Source organism: Anthonomus grandis, chromosome 19 (assembly GCF_022605725.1).
Source record: "Anthonomus grandis grandis chromosome 19, icAntGran1.3, whole genome shotgun sequence".
Lineage (NCBI taxonomy): Eukaryota > Metazoa > Arthropoda > Insecta > Coleoptera > Curculionidae > Anthonomus > Anthonomus grandis.
The window spans coordinates 12,106,957-12,119,012 of NC_065564.1; the positions used below are offsets into that span (position 1 = coordinate 12,106,957).

At 40.7% G+C, this 12,056-nt stretch overlaps 1 protein-coding gene across 2 annotated transcripts in view; it reads left to right on the forward strand.

Annotated features, from left to right (window-relative positions):
• LOC126747382 (transient receptor potential cation channel subfamily A member 1) overlaps positions 1-12,056 on the forward strand; it is a 592,560-nt gene that overhangs the window by 478,281 nt on the left and 102,223 nt on the right. Inside the window, exon 9 of one of the 2 annotated variants that reach the window (XM_050455968.1) lies at positions 155-268. In XM_050455968.1, coding sequence (XP_050311925.1) covers positions 155-268 — 114 coding nt within the window. Of the gene's footprint in view, positions 1-154; positions 278-12,056 lie in introns of both variants that reach the window. The other variant, XM_050455967.1, reaches the window with a different exon arrangement.

Consider the following 12,056-nt stretch of genomic DNA (forward strand, 5'->3'; position numbering starts at 1 on the left):
TAATAAACTGTAGTTATTCGTTGTAAAACACCTCTACTCTCTGCAAAACATTCCAATTTAACCGTCTCCACATACCGACAATCTGATTTTCTATTTCAATAATTTTGGACATTTCATTCGTTGCACAAAACTTCACGTCTATATTTATTTGCAGGTACACACCCTCATTCGCCTAGGAGCCGACATTAACATAAAAGACATTAACAAAAGAAATGTCCTGCATCTAGTCGTCATGAATGGTGGCCAGTTAGAGCAATTCGCTTCAGAAGTAAGTAATGTAAGTAGAGAAAATTAGAGTAGCAGCTTTTTATCTGTTTCTTTTTAGCCACAAATTTTTTATAATGCAAACTTATATTTTAAAATGTGCATACATACATAGAATTTCACTGGTATATTTCATAATGATATAAAAATATGCACATTTAAAATTTCCTTGCATATAGCATCAAAAACAAGTAAGTTTTTCACACTTTCTCATTCTGCCATCATGTAAAAAGCTTTTCGTACTAGGATTAATTTGCAATTTAATGGACAAATTATATGTAAGATATTTCTAAATATCTAATCAATAAGGAAGAGAGTGATTATTTTATCATAAGGACAATAAATGTGCCATAAATTAATACGTTTGAAAAATACAGGGTCTTAAACTTGTATATAAATATTTGTTTTTTCCAACTATTTTTTAAATCTATTAGACGGGAAAATGCATTTACGTACTCTTTACGTACCTTTTTTTTACGGAATACACTGACACGAAAGAGCAAACCTATGGTACTCGACTATCACGAGTGGCGCCAATGCTACGAAGATCTTTGTCGTTATTTTGGAAGTTCTGCAAGTTATATTAATAATAATAATAATTATTATTAATTAAATAATATTTTTATATTATTTACGGGACGTCGGTGGCAGGGTGCTGAGGAGGCGGGCCCCTGTCATTCAAACAATTACAGCTCGACAACGGAGCAACTCACCACCAAGAGCTCCTCCTGCTGAAGGTGCTGCACAGGAAATTCAGCCAGTGCTCACCCAAGCGGGACTACCAAGAAGGCGCATGAAATGGACTACGTCTATTAATGAAACCATAATGCGAATCTTCTACAGAATCACCAATAATGAAAGGGAGATGGTCGGATATCGGCAACAACTTTACGCCGAATTCTGCGAGAGATATCCAGAACTAAATGTGACCGAACAGCGCGTTGCAGACCAGTACCGTGTAATCCTAAGGAACAACCTTATCCCAGAAACTCGATTAGCAACCATTAGACGAGAAGTGGAACTTGAACTGAATAATAACCCTGCTTCACCAGAAATACCGAACGCGGAAGCACAAGCTGAACTTCAGCTACTTGAACCAATTCAATAACTAATGCTCACTGAAATCCGTGACAATGATACGCAAAATGTTGAAGAGGATCTTGAAAAACTGCAGGCAGAATTCAAAAGGGCATTGATGGAGTTCGATGGAACAAATCCGCTGCTTAGACCCCCAATACCAAAAGTGAACTCTTCACGTAGATTGGCAACAGTTCTGGAAACGTTGAACAACAATATTTTACCAGGAAACTGGCAGTTTAGAACAGTTACACCTGCTGATCTACTGTGCAGCGACAGTTGTCACCAGAACTCTGGGTGTCAAGCCTAATGCTAAGCGTGGTAAAAACAATTTGGTATCAAGGGGACCACCACCATGGGCAAGAAGGTTGCAGACCAAGATCGACTCCATTCGGAAAGATATAGGGCAGCTCATCGCATTTATCGGAGGAGTGCGAACATCTAAGACACGAAAAAACGTAACAGCAATCATGAGTCGTTACCAGCATCATGCCCAATATAACCCAGAAAATCGAACACCTGAAAAATGTTTGGATACACTGAAACAAATATTGAAACACCGATAGATGAAGAGCGACAAAAGTCTCAACTTTTCGAGCAAATGCATCATCAGCCATTTACCGTTGAAGAGGACTCCACTATAATTAAAGGCCTTTACAACTGGAAAGCCCCTGGTCCAGACCACGTACATAATTATTGGATCAAAAAGCTGTGGTCAACCCACAAACAACTGACCACACTAATAAATGATCTGCTGATGGAACCGAACAAACTTCCAACGTTCCTCACTCAGGGATCAACTTTTCTGCTATCAAAAGATCCACGGAACACACAAGATCTAGCGAAATATCGGCCAATAACATGTTTACCAACACTGTATAAGCTGATAACCGCGTGTCTTACAGAGCGCATATACCAACATTGCGAGGACAACAACATTATTGCAGTTCAACAGAAGGGATGTGCTAGGGGACACATGGGCTGTAAGGAGCAATTGACCATTGACTCCGTAATTTGCAACCAGGCCTATAGTAATAAGAGAAATCTCTACACCGCCTATGTCGATTACAAGAAGGCCTTCGATTCTATCCCACATGAATGGCTTATTGATGTCCTTAGGATATATAAAATAGATGAACGCATTGTGACTCTACTGGAGAGCACAATGGCGATATGGAGAACAACTATGTATCTACAACTTCCTACTGGAGAGAGTATTGAGACAAACACAATACCGATCCGTAAGGGTATATTCCAGGGCGACTCTCTGAATCCACTTTGGTTCTGTCTAGCCATGAATTCTTTATCATCTCGACTCAATTCCACCTCTTACGGCTTTGCTATTAAGAAGAATAGTAGGGAAATCGCAAGAGTCAATCATTTGCTCTATATGGACGATCTAAAGCTAATGGGTGCCACTAGTAATCAACTGGATCAGATGCTGAACATCGTGAAGGAATTCTCTGCTGATATCGGAATGAGGTTTGGGCTGGATAAGTGTCGTATTAACAACATTGTACGAGGAAAGATGCAGCCGGGATCCTTCGAGATGCAGGATAGCCAAACTATAGATGCCATCGAAGAGGGTGATACATACAAATACCTGGGAATGGTGCAGGCAGCATGAATAGACCACCGATTAATGAAAGATAAACTTACTGCTGAGTTTACAACAAGAGTAAAGCACATAGTGAAAACGAGCCTCAACAGTAAGAATCTATTTAAGACGTTGAATACGTATGCCTGTACAGCACTAACATATTCCTTTGGAATTGTGGGATGGAGCAAGACGGACATCCAGAACTTGCAACGGAAGGCACGAAAATTATTGACTAAGGCTCAAAAACACCACCCTCGAAGTGCCACAGAAAGAACTACGCTACCAAGACATCAGGGAGGTAGAGGATTGGCAGACATTGGCAAACAGTTAGACCGACAAATTTCAGTTCTGAGAAATTTCTTTCATGAAAAGGCTAGATCGTCAGCTCTGCACCGTGCTATATGCGAGGTCCATGACTCAACACCTCTGAAACTGAAGAATCGCGAGATCGAAAGTCACCACGTCACTGATGAAGAAAAACATCGATCATGGGCACAAAAACCACTGCACGGGAGACACGTCAACGAGGTTAGCCAGGGACATGTCGACACCAATGCGTCGAACTACTGGTTAACTTCGGGACAACTGTTTCCCGAAACGGAAGGTTTCCTCTTGGCCATACAAGACCAAGTTATTGCAACTAGAAACTACTTGAAGTGCATTATTTGGGATCCTTCAGTACAGAGTGACAAATGTCGATATGGATGCCAAGTGACAGAATCCTTCCAACACATAACGGTAGGATGTCAAACGTTTGCCCAAACTGAGTATAAGGCACGTCATGACTGCGTGGGAAAAATACTGCACCAAGAACTTGCTGTTAAACTGAACCTCTTGAGGACGGACAAAGTTCCATATTACAATTATACTTCAGAGCCAGTTCTTGAAAATGGCGAGTATAAATTCTACTGGGACCGAACGATTCTCACCGACCAAAGAACTGTCAACAATACCACGAGAACCACGCTGATTGACGTTGCTATACCATGTTCAAACAATTCCGATAATAATCTCGTCAACTGGACTTATACCAAAAACCCTCGTAGAGAACCTCAAACAACTGGGACTAAGTGAGCACCACTACAAAAACTGGGGACAGAACGGGTCGTCAGAAATTTCATGGGTACAGAAGACCGAACACCACCCAGGGCCCGACAACCTGGAAAGGGTCCCCTCAGAGCTTAATCCTTTTGATATCTTAGATATCTGGGATAAGTGAATGTTCCTTGTAAAACGGGAGTGTGATTGCCGCAAGGCAAAAATCTATAATAATAATAATAATAATAATAATAATAATAATAATAATAATAATAATAATAATAATAATAATAATTTCATACATCAGTCAGCCCATACAGTGCACAAGAAAATGAAGCAGAACCTCCAAAAGGAATATATCAATCGTCTTAAGCAAATTTTAAAAACTAAACTGAATGGTAAGAACATGATTAAAGCTATCTACGCTATCCCTGTCTTAACGTATTCATTAGGTGAACAAAGACTGATATAGAGGAGATTGAGAGAAAGACCAGAACAACCCTAGAGACGTTTCAAGCACACCACCCTCAGTCAGCCATCGAAAAACTTACTCTTCCCAGATCCAAGGGTGGCAGAGGACTAACTGATATTTCTTTTCTCTTCAAAAAACAAGTAGCAGATCTTCAGAAATACTTCCTCACTATGAGGGAAACCTCTTCTCTTTATAGAGCAGTGGTGCTAGCGGATAACGGATACTTACCCTTGAATCTCCGTGCAGGTAAAGCAGGACACATTACTGTAACAAGATCAGAGCACACAGCCATTAAAGTTAACACATGGAAGCAGAAGGCAATACACGAAAAGCATCCTCACGAACTTAATGCCGAACATGTCGATTATGAAACGTCGAAGTACTGGTTGACTCGTGGAGTTCTATTTCCTGAAACTGAAGGCTTTATGATGGCTATACAAGACCAAGTGATTGCTACAAGAAATTACCTTAAGTACATTACTAAAGATGAGAAAGTAATCGACGATCGATGTATAAAATGCCTGCGCGTACCGGAGACAATTCAACATATAACATCAGGATGCACATATCTATCAGCTGCCGAATATCTGCACCGACATAACTGTGTGGCAAAAATGATTCATCAAGAACTGGCAAAACTTTATCGTCTAATTGGCGAAACTTGCCCCTACTACCAGTACAAACCAGAAACAGTACTTGAAAATGACGACTTTCGCCTCTACTGGGACAGAACTGTTTTGGCCGATAGGACGCTGACTTCAAACAGACCAGTTATAAAAACCTTTCTAATTGACATAGCAGTGCCAAATACCAACAATGTCCTAGAAACGACACACACTAAGGCCGTCGTCCCACCAAAGATACGCGACGGCGACGCGAAGGCGATACGATTTCGCCTGGACACATTCAGACGACATGCAGTTGCCCCACCAAAGATACGCGTTTCGTGTTTCCTACGTTTAGTTGTTCAGTTTAGCTCAAAATGTCATCGGGTGAAGACGAGGATGTGGTTGCAATGTATTGGTATTTGCGGAATAGAAAACAAAATAAAAAAGCAAAAAAAAGAAAATGGTGGATGCATCCTTTTATTGAGAAAAATTAAAAAAAATGTTTGTTGCTGCTAAGGAGCTGTACAGACATCCATTAAAATCCAGTTTAGCATTTTGTTGTGTCATAATAAACAGAAAAACAAAACTTCGATAAATGAAAAAAAAACGCCAACTAACACAGTTTGAATGTTGCTTCGCAACTGACACGTCCAGTCTCCAGGCAACACGAAGGCGACACGCATTTGGATGTGTGCTGCGTCGAAGACAGTTGGTGGGGACAAAATGAGTTTAAAACGTGGGTTCGACACGAAAGATACACGCTGGCGACATCGCGGAGATGTGGCGTCGCTGTCGTGTATCTTTGGTGGGACGACGGCCTAAACCTGCTAAATACGCATATCTAGCTCACGAGATAAAAAAACAATGGAGGCAAGATAATGTATATACAGGGTGGCCATTTGAAAACGAAACAGAGGCTATTTTGGGTCCCTCAGAACATTTGCGAAAAAATCCTCGGACCCGTCAATTTTTGATTCAAGGGGTAACCATTTTTTTGCTAGTTTCGCCCCCTAGCGGGGTTGACAAGGGCCCCCAAAATTTTAAATGGAACGGGGGGTCGAGTAATACCTTATTTTGAAGGAATTTTTATGTGGATTATAACCCTAAAGTTTTAAATCGTTACTATATGCCTAGTCGATACAGGGGCTTATAAAAGTAACAAAAACATGTCAACATTTTTTATTAAAAAAAATGCTTGTAAATTTAGCAGTTAAATAAATACAAAAAATTTTGTTCTCCTACATTGTGAACCGTACTTTCTGTTGTTTTTTTTTAATACCCGTAGGTATCTATGCCAATTCTGCAAGGGAACTCTTGGTTATTGTTGAGACTGTTATTATAGCAACATTTTGAAGTTTAATAGTGGTTGTCAATTACTGCTGTCAGATCATAGTGTGTCAAACAAATAGCTCTTTAAAGTTAGTTAGTTACAACATTGAATGTGATAATGGTTTATTTACTTGCTGAAAGAGTTGAAATAATTTATCTTTTCTTTGCGAGCAATAAAAATGCTAATAGAACTGCCCAGCTTTTTAACACACTACAACACCCTAATCGACAGGTCCATCGCAAGTACGAGGGTCAAGTAAAAAGTAAGGTTCCCACATTTTTTTCAGGTGTAAGAAATTTTTTATTGAAATTGCGAATTACACTATCTGAAAGCTTGGTCTCTTAGCTACTTTTCTACATAGTCGCCAAATTTTTCTACACATTTTTGCTGTCGAGAAATCCATTTTTGAAAACCTGCCTCTAAAACCTCCGCCGTCAACCCGTTGAGGTACGTGGTGACTGCATTCTGGACCTCTTCGTCCGTAGCGAAGCGTTGTCCACCCAGGTGTTGCTTCAATTTCGGGAACAAGTGGAAATCGCTCGGTGCAAGATCAGGGCTATAGGCAGCTTGCTCCACGATTTCCCAGCCAAATTGTTCGATTAAGGCTTTGGTGTTGCGAGAGACGTGTGGGCGCGCATTGTCGTGATGGAGCCTAACGCCCTTCGTGAGTCTTCTTCTCCGGCGATTTTGGATGGCTCTTCTGAGTTTTTTTAGTGTCTTGCAGTATTTTTCCGAATTTATGGTGGTCCCAGTAGGCACGAAATCCACGAGAAGGACGCCTTTACGGTCCCAAAAAACCGTAGCCATCACTTTTCCTGCGGAGAGCGTCTGCTTGAATTTCTTCGTTCTGGGCGAATCGGAATGGCGCCATTGTTTGGACTGTTGTTTGGTTTCCGGCGTGACGTAATGGCACCACGTTTCATCTCCCGTTACAATAGAGTCCAATAATTCTTCGGTATTCTCGGCACATTGCTGAAGAAACTCCCGAGCACACTTGACGCGGTTCTCTTTGTGGGTTTCTGAGAGCATATGCGGTACCCACCGCGCACACACCTTGCGATAACCGAGTTTTTCAGTCAAAATGTTGTCGATTGTTTTCTCTGAAACCTCAGTCACTTTTTCAGCCAGTTCCCGAAGCGTTGCTCGCCGATCCTCCTGGAGAAGTCGCTCGATTTTTGCCACGACGTCGTCGGACACCGATGGCCTTCCACTTCTTGGCTCGTCGTGAATGTCTGTTCGTCCTCCGGAAAACTCCCTGCACCATTTACGAACGTGTTGCACACTAATGCAAGCTTTCCTATAAATTTCTGTTAACTGCCGATGAATTTCAACAGGCGGTAACTTCTTGGCGTTGAGAAAACGGATCACTGCCCGGATCTCGCACCTGGCGGTGACGGCGATTGCGGGCTCCATCTCGAACGGCTGTCAGGCCGGCACTGAGTGTCGTAGCGACTTCCCCGGCCGCTAGGAATGAACAGGGGGAACAGACGCACACGGCGTTGTTGCCGGATTTTCGCTACAGCGTTGGGAACCTTACTTTTTACTTGCCCCTCGTACATTTTGGAATTGGTTCAAAAATTTAGGGAAACTGGGTCTGTGGCTAATAAAAAGCGCGAAATGGATAATCCAGTGGTGAATGAAGCTTCAGAAGTAGCTATTTTAGGCCATATTGTGCAAGATCCTACACTGAGCACAAGAAAGTTATCAACCGTATCTGGTATTAAGAGAAGCAGCATTCAGAAGATATTAAAAGAAAACAAGTTTTATCCGTACAAAATGCATCTTGTACAAGAACTAAACGAAGACGATTTTCATAGGCGAGTACAATTTTGTGAAACTATATCTGAACAAGCCGCCAATGATCCACACTTTCTATTTAATGTATGTTTTTCTAACGAATGCTCCTTTTTCCTAAACGGTACTGTGAATCGTCACAACTGTCGCTATTGGACTGTTTCAAATCCCAGAATATTTCGTGAGGTGCATACACAACATCCTGAAAAATTAAATGTTTGGGCTGGCATTTTTGGTAAACATATCGTAGGCCCCTTTTTTTTACCTGGCAATTTAACAGGAGAAATGTACCATGTACCTGCATTCTTAGAAAATACAATTCATCCAGCATTAGTGGAGATACTAGAAAATAACAACGAGTACTTGGAAAATCGTCTAGTATTTCAGCAAGATGGGGCGCCACCCCACTATGCTGCAAGGGTTCGTCAATATTTGGACCAAACGTTTCCAGGACAATGGATTGGAAGAAGAGGAGCTATTGAATGGCCTCCTCGTTCCCCGGACTTAAGCCCGTTAGATTTTGTTATGGGGCCATTTAAAAACTAAAATTTATGCTAGTCAGCCAACATCGCTAGACCATTTGCGACAAAGAATAATTGATGAATGTCGTCAAATCATCCCAGAAATTTTGCAAAATGTACGGGAAAGGTTTGAACAAAACCTGTATTCTTGTATGGAAGTCGAAGGCCAACATTTTAAACATTTACTTGATTGATTTTATCTTTAAGCCCTTTATTTAAAATTATACTTTTTAACATTTTTTTGTAACTTTTATTAGCCCCCAAATAGTAACGATTTAAAACTTTAGGGTTTTAATCCACATAAAAATACCTTTAAAATAAGGTCACTCGATCACTCGATCCCCCGTTCCATTTAAAATTTTGGGCGAAACAAGCAAAAAAATGGTTCCCCTTGAATCAAAAATTGACGGGTCCGAGGATTTTTTCGCAAATGTTCTGAGGGACCCAAAATAGGCTCTGTTTCGTTTTCAAATGGCCACCCTGTATACTCCCTCTAGTTACTTCATCCACTGAAATTGTCCCTTTAACACTGTCCAAAAACCTTAACGCATTGGGTCTTTCCTCCTGGATGATTGTCACTATACAGAAATCTGTTATACTAAATACATGCAACATTGTTCGAAAGTTCCTAAATCTACCATAGCCAAATTCATCTTGCCTTCAGGCCGATGAAACTGACATCACCGCTATCAGCGAGCTAAAACAGAAGAATAATAATAATAATAATAATAATAATAATAATAATAATAATAATAATAAAAATAATAATAATAATAATAATAATAATAATAATAATAATAATAATAATAATAATAATAATAATAATAATAACCCCCGTGGAGGGCCGGGGTAGAATAGCCTCCTGGTACGTTCTGCCTGTCGTAAAAGGCGACTAAAAGAACAACCTGGACCACCAGGGTTAAATGATGGTACACCCATGGAAATGGAGACACGAAGCGGAAGATGCCTCGGAGAAAGGTCGCTGCCTGGGGATCGCCAGGGCATGTCTGGAGCCGGCGCTGGACATGGCAGTATGCGGACCGTCGGTGGCAGGGAGTTAAGGAGGCGGCAACCTGTCATTCAAGAAACTACACCTCCTCCTCTTCAACAACAAAACCCCGCTGAAGGTGCTGCGCAGGAAATTCAGCCAGCGCTCACCCAGGCGGGGCTACAAAGACAGCGCATGAAATGGACATCTGCGATGAATGAAACCGTCATGCGCAGCTTTTATAAAGTGACCAACCTGGAACGAGAAATGATCGGCTACAGACAACCTTTACATGCCGAATTTAGGAAAATCTATCCACATCTCCAAGTTACCAAATAGAGAGTAGCAGACCAGTATCGGGTAATAATGCGTAATCACCTAATTCCAGAGACAAGACTCAATACCATTAAAGAAGAAATACAAGCGCAAATTAACAACGAACAAGACCCCGCTAACAATGAACCAGCTGAGGAGCAACCTGTAATAGAAAACGTATTAAATAACACACAGGAACCTAACACTACCGAAAACACCCAAGAGGACAATTCTGAGCTATATCACGAACTATCTGCAGAAATGGCACGTGCGATGCTAGAATTGGAGGGAACCAACCCACTGATAAGACCCAAACTTCCAAAAGTAAACTCTTCAAAAAAACTAGGTCAAATTATGGAACTTTTAAACACCAAAATTCTTCAACCTTATCTTTTAAATATTAATAACATGTAATCTCTTCACCTTTTAGTTTATAGCGCAGCAACTGCCGTTGCTAAAACCATGAGTATTAAGATAAGGATCCACAATGACTCTGCAAGAATCGAGCTCCCGATACCGCCATGGAAGACCAGACTTCAGCGAAAAATTCAGAAGTTTCGAAAAGATATCGGCCAACTAACAGAATATCTGAGGGGTACACGAACAAACAGACTAAAACAGAAAGTTGATGAAATTTTGCAGAGAAACAACATCCACACTCGGCATGAACTAGAAAACAATACAGCTCAACAATGCCTGGATACTCTAAAACAGAAACTTTCCTTATTTTCAGGGCGCCTAAGAAGATACAAGACCAGTATTAATCGAAAATGTGACAATCTTCGTTTTGAAAAGGCCGAAAAACAATTTTATAGAGAGCTAAATTCAAAATCAGATTCCCCACGAAAGAACATATTCAAGATTTTTGAGCCAAACAACTTGCAACTCAAACAACATGCAATATCAACGCAAGCTGGGTTACTGAAGAGAAACAAAACAGAAATAAATATAAATAGATGGAACATCGACCATTCACTATCGAGGAAGTCAACCAGATTATCCAAAAACTGCATAATTGGAAATCACCTGGCCCAGATGGAGTTCATAACTTTTGGCTAAAGAAACTACGGAGTGTGCATCCTAAACTCTCAGAATTAATTAACCACGTTATTCTTAACCCACAGGAAATGCCAGCATTCCTAACGCAAGGAGTAACCTATCTACTGCCTAAAGACCAGAATAACATACAAGATCCGTCTAAGTACCGACCGGTAACGTGCCTACCTACTTTGTATAAAATTATCACTTCATGTTTAACACAGCGCATTTATCAACACTGTGAGGAAAACAACATCATACTCGCAGAACAAAAAGGATGCGCTAAAGGGTCTATGGGCTGTAAAGATCAACTTATTATCGACTCTGTCATCAACAACCAGGCATATCATAACAAGAGAAATATTTTTACTGCCTACGTCGACTATAAGAAAGCCTTCGACTCAGTGCCACACGAATGGCTTATAAACATATTAAACGTGTATAAAGTTGATGGTAATACTTTGTCTTTTTAGAGCGCTATGACAAATTGGAGAACAACGATCCAGCTCGAGGTACAGGGTAAAAGCGCAGTAAGTACAAACAACATTCCAATTCGAACAGGAATCTTTCAAGGGGACTCACTGAGCCCATTATGGTTCTGCCTTGCTATGAATCCTCTTTCGAACCGTCTTAACTCTACCAACTATGGGTTTAGCATCCGAGATTGCAAAGTTAAATCACTTACTGTATATGGATGATTTAAAAATAATGGCTGCAACTAGGAACCAGCTAAACCAAATGCTGCATATAGTAGAAGAGTTCTCCAACGACATCGGCATGCAATTTGGACTAGATAAATGCCGTACTCTCAATATAATCCGAGGAAAAATTCAGTCAGGAGAATATCAGATGCAGAATGTCCAGACCATCGAGGCCATGGGCGAACACGAAATTTACAAATACTTGGGGATGAAACAATCACAAACGATTGAACAACAAACAATGAAATGCGAACTGACTAACAAGTTTGTGAAAAGAGTAAGACAAGTTTTGAGAACCAATCTCAACAGC